Consider the following 19,853-nt stretch of genomic DNA (forward strand, 5'->3'; position numbering starts at 1 on the left):
AGGATAACTAACATGAGATATAAAACTAATTACATCCTGGTGGACCTTAAAGATTCCGTAGCCTTATTCAAAGAGAGCTAAAAAGTTTCCATGGTGTCAAACTCACCTCAATCAATCCTAACCAAATAAAATGATTAACTGGCTAATGTGACTGCAAGTCAGAAGTGTTTTGAGATGTCCTGAGGCACCATCTATGAGTATGCTTGTTCTTTCATACCTGCTGAGTTTTTATAGATTTCATCTTGACGCTCTGTTGTTAACCATAGCTATTTTGTGTCATCAGCAAACCTAGAATTTCTGCTTTTAATCCTTCATTTAGGTCATTTTGGTGGATTGTAGGAGGTGGAGATCTAAGGATTGATTCCAGGTTGAAGTGTAAGAAGTAACACGTTATAAGCACACACTCACATAAAGGTATGTGATCGGGCATATGCATATGTAAGCAGCCATCTTTCAAATTAGTTGTCAATCTGAAGCTCCATAAGCTTCCTCAGAGAGATGTAAAAGATCACATGGCACTATTCAAAGAAGGGCGGGGTTACCCTCTAAATGTCTAAATCAACATTGACCCCTCAATTTACACCCAGCAGATGACTGGTCATTTGTGAGACTTTATTCTGGTTGTAAAGTTTTTTTTTATGATCTGTGTTTCCTACCTTGCACCACTTAAGAAGAAACAAAAACAGAAGTTGCTGGAAAAGCTAAGCAGGTCTGGCAGCATCTGTGAAGAAGAAAATCAAAGTTGACGTCTTGGGTCCAGTGACCCATCCTCAGAACGTAAGAAGTATCTCCTTGGCTTTAAAGCAGTTTGCGATGTCCTGAAGACATGAAAGGCACCACAGAATTGCAAGTTTTTTTTCTTTATTTGTGACTACTTGTATAGTGGATAATAAATTTATTTTAGATTGCTGCTGAGGTCTGAGAAGATAAATCAATTTTCAAGGTACTGCTGTAAATGGGGTCCAGCTTGCAGTGAGTGCAACTGACCACAAATGATTACAGTCATTGGGGTTATCCTCTATATTGTATTTGTTCACTGTAGCGTTACAAGACCGTGACAAGGAAATTACACTGCATTGGGGTCTGCATGGTTACTGGAACCAAGTAAACAAGTACCAGTAAGTACCAATAAACATGAATCTTCTGGACTGCCAAGTCCAATAGGTTTAGAGCAGGGTTGTACCGTTACAAAAGACTTCCATACTGAGAGCGAGTGTGAAGAACAATATAAAAAACTTTGAGTCACAGCAAAGTGTTAACTTTTAGTCCACCCACTCTCAATATCAAAGTGTTCTCAATTACAAATTCCCTTCCAAATTCTTCCCCCCCCCCCCCCCCCGCCCCCCCCAACTTTTGTCCTAACGTCATTGCCTTCTGGTGGATTCCACTGTCTAATGGCCGTTATTTCTGAGCTTGTTTATCTATAAGCATCTTACACTTGGTGCTTCTGTAAATCAGCTCCTGGCAGATCAACGACTACATGCCAGCTTTTTTTGTTTGCAATCAAAAACAAGCTGTGTTTCCCTAAAAAGTGGTTTTAGAAAGATGAGTCATCTGTGAATTTAATATTGCCAATAGTCATTATGCTGGAGAAAAACAAAAGCTTCTCAAAGATGTATTGCCATGGATGTTACATAAATTGCATTCATGTTGTAGGGTATAGTGGAATGGCTAGGTTGCATTTATTGCCTGGAGAAGATGGTGATTTTTGCACTAACGATGGTTTGTTTCAAGTATATTGCTTAGCTGGGCTGTTTACTGAGCATTGAGGACCAGCCTTCAATACTGGTCTAGAGACTCAGAACAGAAACTTCTGCTCTTGCTGATGGCGAGTTTGGAGACAGGAAGAGCATTTATTTAGACCAGATGCATATATGAATCTTGTTGCCTTTCCCACCTCCACCAGAATTAAAGTTCTAGGTGAGAAGGCCCATTGCTGATCTTCTCATCTGGCTGTCAATACTGGTTCTTAATTTGCCAATTCATGACCTCTTAAAGAGGTCACTGCAGACCTGCTGGTATTGAGGCAGCAGTAGGCAGGCCTGTCACCATGTGGCATGTATAACAGGTGGAAAGAATGCAGACTCTTTGTCAACTCTGGGGAGGGTATCTTGGTAAAAGGCAATCAGTACCTGATTGAGGGGCTAGAGAATGGGCAAAGGGTGGCTCTCACTGGGCAGGAAGATGCCTGCTGAGAACCACCGCTGCCGTTGCTTCTAAGCACATCCACCCCCCTCCCCCATCACAATTCCTCCTGAATCCTGTACAACAGCCCGCACACTTCATACTTCTTGCCTGGGTCCTCAGTGATGCTGGGACTCTGATTCAAAGCTCTCGTTAGGCAGGACGCCTGCCCCCATTACTCTGATTCCAGGGGAAGGCCCCCCAATGCCCCCCCACCTGATTGGTGAATGGATCCACAATAACTGTTCCTGAAAAGAGATACCATGGGTCTTTTGCCCCCTCTGCAGCCAACAGGTGGCACCCCCAAAACCAGAACAAGATTCTGCCCAACATTAGGAATAGGAAGCTCCATTTCCTGAAGGATATTAGTGGGACAGTTGTGTTTTAATATTATTCTAGTGGATTTTATGCATTTCTTTTTCAGATGCCAGCTTACAAATGATCAGAGGTATTCAAATTAGTTTCATAAACTTTGTTGGGATTTGAATTTATGCCTTCGAAGGGTACTGGTCCAATACCACAGCTACTTCATTGCCATAACCACGTACTTTATATATGCTGTATCGTACCCGCTTATTTTCTAAAAAGGAGAGGTAGGTGACATTTTGCAAGTGTGGGTCAAAAGAGATTTTAAAGGCCAGATGGTAGGTAACCCATTGTAAGTCAGACAATTTCCCAACTCAGTGCACCTACCTTGAGAAAAATTACCCTGAATTGTGCGATATTTACTTAGGGGAAGGTAGTGGTGGTGGTGGTGGTGGTAGTATTGGTCAGATGGAGAAGTGTGCAGGCTAAAGTTTCTCCACTGCCTCTGGTGGTGGCCACAGGAGCTGCTGAGCGCCAAGTCAAACTGACTGGCTGCTTAAAACCTATTTCTCAGTTCTCTTGGACATTAGCCCAGTTATTTTGTTAAATATTAGATCTTCATCGCCATCCACTCTCCATACCCCAACTTTGTGAACTCATGCCAACCTATGCCCCAACCCATCTCCAATCTTCCATCATGCACTCTATGTCAATTCATGAACACCCCTCATTCCCATAGCCCTTTATAGCCCCTATGCAACTTAATGCTATTTGATGCAAATCGATGCCTCCTACATATCATCTTTTGCCCTTACACCCTCCACGCCAACACACCCAGTATTTACCATAGGTTGGCAATAGGAGGGCCTTGCAAAGACAAAAGAAATAAAGTTCTAAATATCTATCATAAACTTCACTGTATAAAATGTCTCATTTGTGAAAGTCCATTAAGTACATTTAAATCCTCTGACACACTTTATCCCTTATAAAAATGAATGTTGGTATTGTCAATCCAACTTTACATGTTTTGATAACCTCTTTGAGCTGAATATCAAATTAGGAACTTGTGTAACGATGAAAAGTTGTAGAAAGCAATCAGGTGGTAATTATGCAACAATGATAGCACTTAGGGTCAGGTCAACAAATTCCTATTGAAATTGATAGAACAATATTTTTTTAACTGTTGCAGACAGATTCAGACAGTTTTATCCCCTAATTTTAAAGGACAGAGGGTTTAAATAACCTGACATTTCGACAGCTTTAGCTATGCTTCAAGAACAATTCTGCCATTGAGTCATGGAGCACACACTACAGGGTGAGACTGCTTCTGGAGTAAAAGTTAGGTCTGTTTATTCTATGCACTGAGGTTAGACACTCCAGGATTCTGCAAAGATCTGGCTCCATTTGAAATATACTAACTACACCCTATAATATTTAGCATACAGCTTAGTATAAAACCTGTGTTAAATGAAAAAAGAATGCATATTTTCAGTATGTAATTTTAGTAGGAAGTTATTCAATTGCATGCAGAAATTGTAGGAGTTTCATGCAAGGAATTTAACTGGAATTAGAGAGGATATTTATTCAATAATAGTGATTTATCTGAAATAAATCAGAATGGACCTGATTGCTCAATGGTTCTGCACACACATGAGGTGTAATGTATGTTTTATGAGTGGCATGTCAATGTTTCCTGACATGTATTCTATTTATAGGAGATAGTTAAAGAAATCATTGAAACAAAGCATTTAAGAACCAAAGAGATAAAGGAAAAAAGGTGGGCATTAAGAAGACAATGAACAGAAAGATTATTTAAGGGAGATAGGAAGAATTGAAGAGATTGTTGCCGAAAGGGAGACATAAAATTGTTTTCTTTCTTTTCTTGATGAGCAAAGTCACTGAAAAATCAATCGGAACAATCCAAAATGTACTTAGTAAATGATCTCAAGGACAGTGTTACTTAATGAATAGCTTCGTGAGTGAGACCCACATGTGAATTTTAAAATTAATTGTGAATCATTGTCATTCTCATAAATGTCAGTAATTTGCTTCATATTAGGGTCTATGACATATTCCATCTCTAACACATGCCAGTGTCTTATGAAAACTGGAAAAATATAATCAATAATTTTGTAGCTGATGAAATCAGTTAAAACTGGTTTATGATGTCGCTGTGATGTCATTGCTATGGAAATATTTTTATTCCTCCTGTTACCTTTCTTTTTAAGTGTTATAACCAGGGTAATTTAACCATCCAGGGTATGGAGTTTCCATCTTTTTAAGATGTGTGAAAGCTAAACTGTGCCTCAATGGCTCCAATTCTCACTTTTCAAGCAGTAATGTAATCGTTTATTGAAACAGGTCAGTTTGAGATCCATTCTTCCCCAGTAGTTACTAAACTCTAGCCACTGTAAACTTTTTTTATAAAATGACATTTAAAGTACGTTATTGCAAATATGAAACAGCAACCTTGGAAAAAAATTGTTCCATTTTACTGGTACATTTTTTATTTGATATAAAATATATAACTTTCTGAAGTGTTTAATCTGAGTAATTCATAATATTGTTCAAAAATCATTGCCAGCATGTAAAGTGGTTAGTAAGAGATGGGTTAGGGTCTTATGAAGAAAGAGGTGATATCTGCCTAGAGACAAAGGACAATGCTAGAATACTTAAAGGGCAGAAAAACAAAGTTGCTGGAAAAGCTCAGCAGGTCTGGCAGCATCTGTGAAGAAAAAAACCAGTTAACGTTTCAGGTCCGGTGACCCTTCCTTAGAACTGTTCTGAGGAAGGGTCACCAGACCCAAAACATTAACTCTGTTTTTTCCTTCACACATGCTGCCAGACCTGCTGAGCTTTTCCAGCAACTTTGTTTTGTTCCTGATTTACAGCATCCGCAGTTCTTTCGGTTTTTAATACTTAAAGGGCACTTTGTGTTGGATTACTAGAAAAATGGTAGCTGATGAAATATTGTTGGAAGCGGAGATGCTGAGGGTAATGGATGTGGACAAATTGATAGATCAGAATATACTGGAAAGGCTGGTTATACTCAGAGGGGTGGCATTCCCAACTTGCTAAGAAAAGTGTGGCTGGAGATAGCAAAAGCCTTGTCATAATGTTCCATTCTTCCTGTCTTCAGTAGATATGAGGAACATACCAAAGGATTGGTGAGTGGTAAATCTGACATCCTTATCTGAGAAAGGATGTAAGAACATCTAGCCAGTCAGTTTAACATCAGTGGTACTTGGAGAGTTTTGAATTAATTAAGGACAGCCAACCTCAATTTGTAATGGCAGATCATGCTTGAATAATTTAATTGAATGTTTTGATAAAGTAATAGGGAATGTTATTGAACGGGATGTAGTGGATGTTACCTAAATGAAGTTTTTAATAAAGTAACATGTAAAAGGCTGATTAGCAACATTGACGCTCATATGACACAATGAAAAATCAGTTTAAGGACAGAAAACATCCAGGAGTGGTAAATGATATGTTTTCAGGTTGGAGAATGGTATATAGTGGTGGTTGTCAAGGGTCAGAGCTAGGGCCACTGCCTTTTTGATATATTTTGGAATACACCTTAAACGTTTCAAAATTTGCTGACAATACCAAACTTGCAGCTGTGATAATGAGGATAATAGCATAAAGAGGCTCGCAGGATGACAGTGAAGTGGCAGATGGAATTTAATACAGAAAAGTAATGACATGATGCACTGTAGAAGGAGAGCTGGGGAGAGACAATGTAAACTATATGACATTTTTAAGGAAGGCGTAGGGTCAGAGAATCTTGTATGCCCATGAGCATGGAATTTTGGAGATGGCAGGACAAAGTATATGGGATCTTAGAATTCATTAATAGAGTTATTGAGTATAAAATAGGGGAAGTTATCCTGAATTTTTATAAAGCTTGATTTAGACCACAACAAGAGTATAGTATCCAGTTCTGGTCACCAGACATTGAGAGGAATGTGAAAGTCCCAAGGAGATATACCAGCATGTTTTTAGAAACTTAAGTGCAAAGTGAAGTTGGGACAGCCACCTTAGAACAAAGAGATTGAGTTGAGCTTTATACAGTTATAGAGTCATAAAGTTATACAGCATGGAAACAGACCTTTCGGTCCAACTTGCCCTTGCTGACCAGATACCCTAAACTGATCTAGCCCCATTTGCCAGCATTTGGCTCATATCCCTCTTAACCCTTCCTATTAATGTACCTGTCCAGATGCCTTTTGACTGCCATAATTGTACATGCTAGCACCACTTCCTCTGGCAGCTCGTTCCAGACACGCACACTCCTCTGCATGAAAAAGTTGTCCCTTAGGTCCCTTTTAAAACTTTTCCCCTCTCACATTAATTCTATGGCCTTTCTTACCTCTGTTGTACTCCCTTACCCTCAGGAAAAGATCTTGACTGTTCACCCTATCCATGCACCTCATGATTTTATAAACCTTTATAAGGTCACTTCTCAGCCTCCAAAGCTCCATCGAAAGAACCCCAAGCCTATTCAGCCTCTCCCTATAGCTCAAACCCTCCAATACCAGCGGTACTACAGATAACGAAAAACTGTTCCCATTAGCTGATGGTACAAGGATCGTGGACACAGGTTTACGCTTTCGTTTTCTCTCAGAGGGATATCAGTCTATGGAATTCTTCTCCCCAAAGAGTGGTGGAGACTGGATCATTGAATATCTTGAACACTGAATTAAGTAAATTTTTGACTGGCAAAAGAGTCAAGAGTTAGGCGGGGTGTGGTGGGGAGCAGAAAGGAAAATGGAGCTAAGACCAAATCAGAGAAGGCTATCAGGGCAATATGGCCGACTTATGCTCATAATCCTTGTGTTATTTTGGGCAAGATAAAGGGGGAATTTAAGGAAGAACTGTTTTATGCAGCAATGATAATGAACTGGAACTTGCAGTCTATGATCAATGATTTCAAAATGAACGTGGATGGGCAGTTGGAAGGGTGATGTAGCTATAATTGGGAAATGAGGTTGACTGGATTGCTTTGCACAGAAGCAGGTTGGACTCAGCATGCCAAAGTAGCCTCCCTCTACACCTATATTTCTGACTCTTTAGCTGAAGTCAGTGTGCCATGCAAGAGGTGTCCAAGGTTTAATTGCTAATTTTTGCTTAATCAGCTGATTGCATTGGAATGAGGATAGCGAGTGCCACAATGTATAATATTGCCTGACGTTCTGCTCCTGATCACCATCCAAGGATTCCTGTTGTACATGTGTTTGACTGCATGTGGATTGAAAATACAATTGATTTTGGTATCATAGCCAATTAGACTGTTGACTTTGCCTAAGTTCAAAGATAAAGAAAACCTTATTCAGCAGTGTACTGGAGAATTTCTAATTACAGTGAAATGGTTCTCCAGCAAGGAACCAACATCTTCAGGATCCTGGAGATGAATAACAAAAAAAAAAAATTTCTTCTGTTTTATTTTGCTTTCTCCGTCTGTCCATGTACTAGGGTTGTTTGGTATCATGCCATTTTTTCTGTCAATAGTACAGCACTTAATCTTTCTATTTGGATTTGTGTGTTCGCTTGCTTCAGTGGTAACCTATCATTGTTTGATCAGAAAGTCATGGACTTAAGCCCCACCATGGGTACTTGAGCAAAGGAATCTAAGGTGTCACTTTTGTACAGTGTTAATGAAATATATTGGAAGTAATGCTATCTTTCTGATGAAGTGTAAAATTGAGATACTTCCTTCTTATGCAGGTGAATATATCGTGTCACCATCCATCTCTTACTGCTCGATCCCAAATTTATCCCTCAAACCAATCCCACCAACCACACACCTTCTTGTCACTTTATACCATTGTGGTTGTGGAAAAGTGACAAGTGCAAATTGACATTTGTATTTTGTGTTAAGGTATTGAACAGACTTTAAATACCTAATTGATTGAAAAGTGCTTTGGAACATTTTGAGAAAGTAAAATGTGTTTGTATAAATGCAGTTTCTCTCATTCTTGATGGTATGTATGTTAAATAACAGTGGAGGTATCATTCTTGAACTAGAATGTTCCATGCTCATCCCATCACATAAAGTTCTAATTGATGAACCTTACTAAATTCCAGACACTTCAGTCTAAAACAAATCTAGTCTAAGGCAGTCCCAGGACTCGAGTCTCAGATTGGTCTTGTGACGTATTAATTTGACATCACTGTCTATCTACAATTCACATTACAACAGGCTTACATAAAACTCTACGTGTCCAATAATAAAAGTAGCCGAAATCTGATTAATTTTTCATAGACTAAATAAAGCAATTTTCCTTTTAAATTGAAGATGTTGCCTAATTGTGTTTTAATTTCTGTGAGAATCAACTTTTGGTTTATCTAATAAGTGTTATTAGTTGTCAATAACAGTAGTAATCTGGCCCAAGCTTGTAGATTCAAGTCCCATTCCAGGATTTGAGCACATGGCCCATGCTCACACAGCATTGAGGGAGTGAGGGAGTGTCCAAGGTACCATCGGTTTAATTGATGATGAACCAAGGCAGATGCATTTAAAATCCCACGGTATTATTCAAAGAAGAATTGAGAAGTTCTTCTGGTGTCCTAGCCAAGACTCTTCTCTTTACGCAAACAAATCATGCTGCTGTATGTCTCTCTCTACAGTACAAAAATAGCTACACTTCAAAAATTTTCGTTGGTTGTATGAATGTATGAGCAAGGAACAAGGGTAGACCACTAAGCTCTTCAAGCCCATTCCGCAATTCTAGAACATCGTGACTGATCTGATTTTAACCTCAATCTACATTCCCGCACACCCCTAATCATCTTTATAAGACCAAAAGAACTGCAGATGCTCTAAATCAGAAACAAAAAAACAGAAATTTTTGGAAAAGCTGAGCAGGTCTGGCAGCATCTATGAAGAGAAATCACAGTTAACGTTTCGGGTCTGGTGATTGAGGAAGGGTCACCGGACCTGAAACATTAACTCTGACTTCTCTGCACAGATGCTGCCAGATCAGCTGAGCTTTCCCAGCAACTTCTGTTTTTGTTCCCAATTATCTTTCATCCCCTTGGTAATTAAATATCTATTTAGCTCCACCTTAAGACTATTTAAAGACTCTACATCCACTTTGAGGAATAGGATTCCAAAGATTCACAACTCCCACTGTTTTAAATGGGCAATTTTTAAACTGTGACCCTTAATTCTAGTTTCGCCCACAAGACATACTTTCAACTCCACCTGGCTAACTCTTTCAGTGTCTTCTATGTTAAGCACACTGGGCTGTTGTTAGATCATCAATCTGGTTTTTAAAAGGAGTACAGATAAAGTTTTACACATAAGAAAGTTTACTTTTGATTAGTGAAGATATGAACTTATGAAAAGCCAGTACAACTTGGAAATAACAGAAATGGCCTGATCTCCTTGAGTATACATTATGTCAGACTCAAAATGTTTCCAAGTCTGACTTTTTACCCCCGAGCAAATGATGCCATTTATTGCATTTTGTAGTTGGTTGAGCAAAGTGACCCTAATGTTGCTGTGTAGTCGCCAATACGAAATGAAGTTGTGTTCGATCGAAATAATTAAACTTGCCATCATACCTTCCGAAAAGTACCAGCTCAAAACGACCTCTAACATTTCAGCATCTCCCTAATGCACGTGAACTGGCATCCAATCAGAAAGGCCACTCCGATTAATCCCAATTAGCTGGAACCTTTCGCGACAAAATAGTACAAACAAAGAACTAAACCGCATTAATAATGTTTTGTTCATATCATAAAAAGTGCTGCGTAACCAAAGTTGAACGGCTCTCTATTGTGGATCGGGTTTGGCTTTTGTTAGTAAGTGCTGCAGGTGTGTTTGTGCAGTGGAATGGTACAGCAAATGTTTAGTCTGTGAAGGGGTCTGAAATCTATAAATTGCAGCAGCGGAGGCAGTGAAGCACTCATTGGATTGTAACAGTTGTGTGGACATGTGGGTGGTGCTAGTAATTCTGTTTTGATGTTTTTATAGTTCGGGTTAAATACAATTTTGTAAGATAAGAAATTGTAGTTTGTGTTTCTAGTCCACCAGGGCGTTCTGTTTTGTACGCCATGCCTTCTGTATTTTTTGTTGTCTTGCTAGTCGATAAAAGTTACTTTCAGAAACTAATTAGATTGTAATCTAGCTTTTAACCTTGAAGATACAAAGCTGTTAGTTTGTTTTACCAGTTTAGTCTGTTGATGCTTGCATTATTGAGGAATAGGAGCTATAAAAGGAAGTTTTACTTAAAACTTTGCTGCCCTGTGCCCACCAAAATAAAGCTTTTTTAAAAACAAAGTTTGTTCACTGGTATTTAAGCACCTAATGCTTCATGCAAATCCCAATTAGGTCAGATATATTTGGCAGTTTCACTAACAATGTTATTAGTTACATTTTATATTCAGCACTTTCAGGACAGATCAGGTGTTCTTAATTCTTTCATTTGAAGACTGAAATTAATTCAATTAACAACCTTACAATAATGTAATGTGCTACTTAATTTTTTTATGAAATAGCAATATAAGTATTTGCTTGACTGTTACTTTGCACTCCCAACTTTCTGGTGAATTCCAGACACCAAAGTGGCCCCATTGGCTTGTGTACATTTTAGTAAGGGCAGTATAAATAGTTTTAAGTTTTTGTATCTATGTAAAACATGACTTTCTTTTTAAATTTGATTGCAGTACTTGGGATTTGAGTTTTTGAAATTCACTTTGGAATAAAATGCTTTACAGTCACTGTCTTAATTGCAGCAACTATTACAAATTTATTTGCTTATTCAACAAGAAAATAGTTATGAATCATTTTTGATTTACTTAAATGTTTTCAGTGTTTCAGAAATGTTTGCTTGTTGGCAAAAAAGTTGTCTAAGCTAGTGTAAAAATATGAAAGTTAAGTATTTAAGTTGTAGATCTATGAATTGATATCTTAAAATTTAGTTGCATTTCTGAGATGCCTAGTGATGTGATACAGTTGCATTAATTGTGACTAGATATGCTTTTACAAAACTAATTGGCTTAGGGATTTAAATTAACCCAGTAGTGCTTTATTGTTTTCCTTCTTAGAGATAGTACGAACTGCTGATGCTGGAGTCTGAGGTGACAAGGTGTGGAGCTGGATGAACACAGCAGGCCAGGCAGCATCAGAGGAGCAGGAAAGCTAACATTTTGGGTCTGGACCCTCTTCAGAAATGGGGGAGGGGAAGGGGGCTCTGAAACAAATAGAGAGAGGTGGGAGGTGATGATAGAAGGTGGATAGAGGAGCAGATAGGTGGAGAGAAGACAGACAGGTCAAGGAGGCGGGGATGAAGCCAGTACTGGTGAGTGTAGGTAAGGAGTTGGGATGGGGGCTCTTCATTTAGGAGGAAGGGGTGGGTAGGTGGGAGGGAAGACGGACAGGTCAAGGAGGCGGGGATGAGGCTAGGTAGGAGGTGGGGGTGAAGGTTGGTCAGTGAGGTGGGAGGAGCAGATAGGTGGGAGAAAAGATGGACAGATCAAGGTGGCGGGGACGAGAGGGCCTGGTCTTGGTTGAGGTCGGGGTGGGGAGATTTTTGAAGCTTGTAAAATCCACATTGAGACCGTTGGGCTACAGGGTTCCCAGGCAGAATGAGGTGCTATTCCTCCAGCCTTTGGGTGGCATTGTGGCACTGGAGGAGGCCCAGGATGGACATGTCGTCCAAGGAGTGGGAGGGGGAGTTGAAGTAGTTCGTGACTGGGAGGTGTTGTTTGTCACAAACTGAGCGTATTCCACGAAGCGGTCTCCAAGCCTCCGTTTTCCTTCTTGATCCTTTTGGATATTAAAATTGTGGAACTGCAGGGTAGCTAACAAGGCCCTGCTCAAGAAGGAATTCATTAGTTTAATTTTTATTGTGGACTAGAGTGCTGGTTAGTTCGTTTGGTTGGATGGTTGGTTTACAATGCAGTGATACTAACAGTGTATGTTCAATTCCCAGATCAGCTGAAGTTAGCATGAAGACCTCTCCTTTTCAACTGCTTCTCCCTGACCTGAGGCATTGTGAACTTCCAGTAAACCACCACTGGTTGTCTCTCTAATGAGAAGGCAGTCCTGTATTCCAATAGGACTATAACGACTTTCCCTTTGTTGTGACTAACTTGTAGTCTGTACTTCAAGATCAATTAGTAAGCATTTAGAAATACATTAGTTAATCAAACCCAAATTTTTAATGTATAAAATATTTGACAAAGTCACAAGATAGGCAAAATGTTTGTTTGAGTTAATCAATTTTCAGGAGGTTGTTCAGTGATAAACAAGAAACTTGGTAAACAGTTCAAGTTTGTGAATTCAATGAAGCCACATAATTAACAGGAAGTGGGATTTTTAGATTGGAGAGGCATTATGGTTGGTGTTTTCCAGTATTTCAAATTTAGCTTCATTTTTGTATAGTGGAAACAGAATTAGGAACAGCACCTTGATTAGCTGACAATACAGTAGTAAGTGAAAAAGCTATAAAAGTTTTCAAAAGGACAAAGAAAAGATGATGGGTGCATTTAACGTACATAGCTCAAGTTCATTTTATTTGGAGGGAAATGAATGGAACTAAATGATTAATGAAAAATACTAAATGATGAATGTGAACAATATCTCACCCCAAATAATCAGGACTAAGACTAGATTTGATCATTTTTTCTTAAAAGGAAACAGCATATTGGGGTATGTAAATGAGACTCGTGTATAATCAAGTAGTAAATGCCATTTTTAAAATATCATTTAATTTAAAAAAAAAAAGCTTACCGGGGAGGGTGATGCTAGGATTGGAAAAGGATGAAGAACTTGTCATGAACTGTCTTCACTGATACAGATAATGCAAACTGGTGACGTTTTTGAAAACAAAGTAATGTTATTGCAAGCTGGTGGGAAGTCACTGAGGAATGGTCATAAGCTTAAAATCCCTCATGCAGTGGGGTTAGAAGTTTGGCTTGGAACAGTGCATCTTTTTAAAGGAAACTTGTTTAAATATGAAATATAGGAAGCAACAGGGTTGCAGAGAGAGAATCTGGGAAAATCCGGAAGCGTCTGTGGAGAGAAATCAGTTAATGTTTTGGGTCGAGTGACCCTTCCTGAGAAATTTGAGGAAGGGTCACTCAACCCAAAACGTTAACTCTGATTTCTCTCCACAGATGCTGCCAGATCCACTGAGCTTTTGCATTAATTTCTGTGTTTGTTCCTGATTTACAGCATCAACAGTTCTTTTGGTTTTTAATTAGTCTGGGAAAACACTAACACAATCTACAGGATCTGTTAATAAATACTTAAACTTCTCAGTTAATTTTAAAGAAACCTTGAATTTTGAAATGCTAATGAGAGCAATAGTTCAATATTGATTCAAAGTCAATGGGATTCTGCAATAAATTCATATGTGGAATATATATTTGTAGCTTTGGGCTAGTAGTACCAAAGAGCCATTTGACTCAGGCTCATAACTGAGCAGTTCAAAATTGAACCAGTTGTACTGCTCGTACATAAACTTTCACTATGTCCAGGAAATGGGTTTTTACAAAGCTTTAACCTCAGAAGTTCATGTCTCATTTACCTTTGACATCTATCTCTGGTCACTTTAACTTACTGATGTTCGTCGGTGATTGCTTAAATTATTGCACTGTCTACATTATAATAGTGATTACTCTCTCTTTAAAAGACAATTCATTTAGCTGTAGGGCATACTAGAACACTCTGTTGAGTTTGCTAGCATGCAATCCTCTTTTTGAACATTTGGCGCTTATGCTTGCATAACCTACAAATGGCTTGTCTTGCTGAAGAAGCTTTATTGAAAAACATTGAGGTGCTTTAGATTTAATTCAACAAAATAATGTTTTCATATTTGCCATTTCAGTTAAGCATGGGAAGAATAGTTGCAACAATCACAATAACAAATTGACAAATTACAACAACAAAACAAGAATAGTTGCAACAATCAGTTGAGTTTCTTTGACCTGTGGCTGTAAAAGAACTACTGTCAAGATACCCTGACGTGAGCTTAAGTGACCTTTATTGGTTATTTGCTGTGCCCATACTGTGCCATGTAATAAATTAACTTGCTTTGTAAACCAGTGAATCAGCTGAGCTGGCACTTACTAAACATTCTGCTACTCAGTTAATCTTGGTCTAACGGTGCTGTAAACCAGAGATTTTTTAATGTCTCAATTAATTCATTGCACTGTTGGCATATCCCAAAAGTGAAGTTTTCAACTGTTGTAACCTGATGCAGAACAAACAGCTTAGAAATTTACTAGTCCTTAATTATTGTTATATTTGAATATTTGGGGCACTTTTCCCCCAGTGCACTTATTTGCAAACTTTTTTCAGAGGTTCTTATTTTGCATGTGAGTGCATGTATTTAATATTTGTTTTTGTTTTTTCAGTGGATTGAAGTCCAAAGACCCAAAATGGCCGAAAGTAAAGCCACTAGTGTGCTGAGCTGGGATCAAGTGAGCAGTTTGAATGATGTCCTCACTGAGGTGGTCCTCATTCACGGCCGTGGAAATTTTCCAACATTAGAGGTCAGACTCAAAGATGTGGTTAAGACTGTAAGGACCAGGCTGTTTGAAAGTGGAATTCTAGTACGGGATGTCCGTCTTAATGGGTCAGCAGCTAGCCATGTCCTAGTAAAGAATAATGGCTTGAACTACAAAGATTTGGACTTAATTTTTGGGGTTGATCTACCAGGGGAAACTGAATTCCAGTTGGTAAAAGATGTGGTGCTGGGTTGTCTGTTGGAGTTCCTTCCGGAAGGAGTCAACAAAGAAAAAATCACACCCCTTACACTCAAAGAGGTCTATGTGCAAAAAATGGTGAAAGTCTGCACAGATACAGATCGCTGGAGCTTGATCTCCCTTTCCAACAATAATGGCAAGAACGTGGAGTTGAAATTTGTGGACTCCCTCCGCCGACAGTTTGAGTTTAGTGTTGATTCCTTCCAGATCATCTTGGATTCTCTCTTATTTTATTATGATTACTCTGAGAACCCAATGAGTGAGCACTTCCATCCAACAGTAATTGGGGAAAGTGTATACGGGGACTTTGAGGAAGCATTAGGTCACCTCAGGAATACACTGATTGCAACCAAGACTCCAGAAGAAATCAGAGGAGGAGGACTGCTTAAATACTGCAATCTTCTGGTAAGAGAATTCAAACCAGCCAGTGAAGAAGTAATTAAATCCTTAGAGCGGTACATGTGCTCTCGTTTCTTTATTGATTTCCCAGACATCACTGAACAACAGAGAAAGCTAGAAGTCTACCTGCAGAACCATTTCATCGGGGAGGAGAAAAGCAAATACGATTACCTGATGATCTTGAGGAATGTTGTGAATGAGAGCACTGTTTGTTTGATGGGACATGAAAGGCGCCAAACTCTCAACCTAATCAGCCTCTTAGCTCTCAAGGTGCTAGCAGAGCAAAACATCATCCCTAATGTCACCAATGTCACTTGTTATTATCAGCCTGCTCCATATGTCAGTGATGCAAACTTTAGCAACTACTATGTAGCGCACACTGCCACCTCATACCAACAATCGTATCCTACCTGGCTTCCCTGCAACTAATAAGTAATGCTATGTTCACAGTTGACTTGTGTGCAGATTGATGCAGCTCAGCTCACCATTGTGGCTTCTTTCATTCACGTTAGCTGAGAAGGGAGCAAACCCTATGGCTGTTGTAAATGTTGCACGTATTAAACTGCAATGAGAATACAAGGATAATATGCACACTAATTTTTGCTATAGGAAAATCCAAAAAAAGTCACTAATGATGGATGGTACATAAATTTTAGGATTAACAACAATGCTATCAAAAGTCCTGATAGTACACTGTGTCGTAGTGTTCTGGAAATGTAACTTTGACTTTTCTGTAAAGGGTTATCTATCCTCACACTGTGTACTAGGAACAATTGTTAATTTTCGAGCAAAAATACAAATAAGAATTCACAATAATTCAGTTTAAAGAAGTAACTAATTAGATAATTTTGCAAATAGAAATATAGGGGTTGCACAGTGACTTTTTTAAATGAGACACAATTAGAAACCTGTAGTTTATAGTTCACACTTCAAATTGTAAGTTGCTCCTGTAGTGACTCAGTAGGGGGAAGGTGGTGGGTGTGAAGAAAGAACTGGTGTGCTTGTGTATAAAGCTGCAAAGGTCCACTACACATCTGCAAAACAAGTTTACAGACAAGCAGGCCACATAGTTGCTTTGTGTGACAATGACGGGCCATTAGTATACCAAGAAATGTAAATGAGTAATCTGGAAATTTCTACCTCGTGAATAAATGACAGTTAATTGATGTTTGAAGGTAAATCTACATTTGCAAAAACATTTTAGAAAATTCAGAACTGGTTAGTTCCTGGTTTTGTACAAGTGCTACTGCTCAGGAAAATGAGCTGAGAGTGATCTTAAAAGATTAGTTGCACACTATCCTAAGTTAGTTGCTGTTACAGTAAAGCCTTCTGTAGAGTGAGCTGCAATGTTGAATTATTTTGCAGAAAATATGCTATACTTTTGCTTCTGCATCATAATGGTGTATAAATACTCTTTCATGGCTGCTGCATCAGCCTTTTAATCTAAACCACATTCCCAGGCAATGGAAGTTTGTGCTGAAAGTATTGTACTCTCTCAAAACACAGCTTTACTGGGTTGGAGGAAAGTCTAAATCTAACAAGTGTCAATTTTTAAACTGTGTCCTTTACCACTCCAGTAAGTGCGCTGGAGTAAGAAGAGAGTGTAATTTGAATTTGCTGCATTCTAAGCTGGCCAATATGTGGCAGGCTGACTGTCAAATGCGTAGTTCATGGTGTGAAAGAAATGCAAATTTTGGTAAGTTCCAGGTGCAGAAACTCAAGTGTTTGTACGGTAATGCTAAGCTTTGCCTGAATTTAGTGAATTGAGTATCTTGTGTTCTGAGCTAAAATATAGAAGACTTCCAATATTAAAGCACAGTGAGGTGATGTGTGATTTGAAATTTTTATTCACATTTTGCTCTGAACCAGACTGCTTCATCCTTCAATTTGAGTGCAGTTTGTGAATAGATAGAACTCTGCAATTGGAACAGAATGAAGAACATTTCCTGAAACACCTCACAGGCCTGGAAATTCAAACTTGATATTTGAGCTGATTTGTAAAATACTGTAAGAGAAAGCAGGCAGGAACAGCTTAAATTGAATTTATCCAGGGGAATGTCAATAATGAAGTTCATCAAATAACTTGTTTCCATTTAACATTTGAATTAATGCTAACACCAGGAAAGAATTTATGGAGTAACTCCTGTCATTTAAATAAACAAAAACACAGTGTACTATTGGTGAGGCCTTTTTGGTTGAGATTTCATTATGCAAAGTGTTAATAAATGCAGTCGATCTAGGATGCGTACTGGTCCAGCACACATTCCAGTTCAGTGTGAACATAGTATTGCTGTATTTAAGTGCAGGGGACATTTGAAAATTGCAACTTTAATAAATTGTATACTGAATTTCAAAACACCAGCTTTGAATTATATAGAATTGAAAGTAGCAGAGTATAACTTTGCTAGTGTAAAGTCTTTATTTTTGACACACCTCCTTTTGAACACTTTTTTGTGTATGGTTTCGTTAAAGAATACTGGGAAGAGGGTGTGAGGAATAGAACTTGCGTATCTTTTTGAAAGCTGGTTACTGCGATTTAAAACAAATTTGGTGTTGAACAAATCCTTGCTGCACAGTCATAGTCAGATTCAGATGAGTTCAATGAATCCCGATCAGAATTGTGCGTGAAAGTCAGTCTGTTGCCCAGTGTGTCTTGAAACTATTTTATCAAGTGAAATGCAGAAATAAGTTTTCAAGTTGTACATTAAACCTTTTTATTGCACAAAGAACTCTCTCTATAGTGTTGATTTCTATTGCAGTGTGACTCTCTTCTACAGGCAGTGGCAAACTTAATATATTGCACAATTCGGTGAGATTTTCTAGTCTGGATGATATTGAACTGTTCAACCATTGCATACGGTATCACAGTTGCACTTGGTTCTGTTCTCAAATAGACACCCAAATATGCATTTTCTGGCAGAGTCACAAGGTAGTGACATGAAATGGGAGTATTGAATTTCCCAAACAGTGGGGAGGGAAAAGGTGCTAAAGTACAGACAGTCATTAAATCTGAGATATTCTTGATGTGTATGATTTCTTGCCTTATCACATGGTAAATTTACACACCCAACCAGCAGGAAAGTCTAAAGGATATTTTTGTATTTCTTTTTTTTTTTTTTAGCATCTATAGTCTTGAGTGCTTGCTACTACATATTAATGATGCAAAATGTAGTGAAATCAGATACTCAATGCTTAGTTCAGGATTGTGTAAATACTGAGTGAGTGTATGAGGCATTGGAATTCTCTTGCTGGTGTATGTTTTTTGATTTTTTTGTACCCTGATTTCAGTTATTTTCTTGTAACTAGGGACAGGCATCAAAAGGAGGAAAACAACTAATCTTATTCAATTTTTTTTTTTTTGTTTTGGGTTGAAATGATAAGGTATAGACATGATTGGGACTGAGACTTCTACTCCTGTGAGAAATAAAAATTGTATTTTTATTTTCAGATTAACTTGGCTATTACTGGCAATATTTGTATTTAAAATTTCCAGATTGTGCTGCTGTACATGCTTTGTATGAATATGTAGACCTTTGGTCCCTATTTGACAATAAAGACTACCCAATAAACGGTCAACTCAACTGAATTTATTTTTTAAACAAATTTGCTGATTGTCCTTTTTTTAATTTGTCTGAAAAATCTAGAAACTTGACTTGATGTATGTGCTAGGTCAAACAACCACTGCATGACGTAGAAAAAAATTGTAGAATTGCTGTATGTTAGTTTACAAATTTCAGCCATCATAATGAATTCTATCTTCTTTGATTTTTACTCTTTTCGTTCCAATTTTCATGCAACTTTTTAAAAGATTGAGTTTCTAACCACACAGATTCTTTGTCTTTAACCAGCTATTCCTTTTAAGCATGCTGCTTAGACATTAATCAGAAAGGCAGGCTGTTAAGTACCCTATGCTACCTTTGTGTGGGATGTCTTTGTTTTGTCTAATTGCATTCAATAAATGAATAGGGAGCTTGGAGCTAATGTTCAAGTTTGACACTTTGTATCAAATGCAGTACAATGCTCTTTCACAGGCTGGTATGGAACACTGTCTATTGGTTAATAGAGAAGTAAACTGAAGATTATTGGATCTGATAACCTTATTGGTATTATAAATTTAGTCCAACATTATTGGTATCAGTTTGGCCTTTTGGGGGGAATTGTCAAATTGACCTATCAAGACTGAAAACTAATCTTTAAGGTCTGTGGTGTTACCTAAATCAAAACATTTTAGTAAAAGTTTCAAT

General features: G+C 38.3%; 1 protein-coding gene across 5 annotated transcripts; it reads left to right on the top strand.

Annotated features, from left to right (window-relative positions):
- Nucleotides 1–318: 318 nt before the first annotated feature.
- tent5c (terminal nucleotidyltransferase 5C) lies at nt 319–19,185 on the top strand. Of its 5 annotated transcripts, none has more exons than XM_020519765.2 (2): nt 319–414; nt 14,860–19,185. In XM_020519765.2, the coding sequence occupies exon 2, from the start codon at nt 14,884–14,886 to the stop codon at nt 16,036–16,038; it is 1,155 nt and encodes a 384-aa protein (XP_020375354.1). In that variant the 5' UTR covers nt 319–414; nt 14,860–14,883; the 3' UTR covers nt 16,039–19,185. The 5 variants fall into 5 exon arrangements, with proteins under 5 accessions (XP_020375354.1, XP_048459187.1, XP_048459190.1 ...); XM_048603230.1 differs by lacking the exon at nt 319–414 and adding an exon at nt 10,204–10,299; XM_048603233.1 differs by lacking the exon at nt 319–414 and adding an exon at nt 10,291–10,312.
- Nucleotides 19,186–19,853: the final 668 nt, after the last annotated feature.

The sequence above is a fragment of the Rhincodon typus genome, chromosome 11 (genome assembly GCF_021869965.1).
Source record: "Rhincodon typus isolate 14 chromosome 11, sRhiTyp1.1, whole genome shotgun sequence".
Classification (NCBI taxonomy): Eukaryota; Metazoa; Chordata; class Chondrichthyes; order Orectolobiformes; family Rhincodontidae; genus Rhincodon; species Rhincodon typus.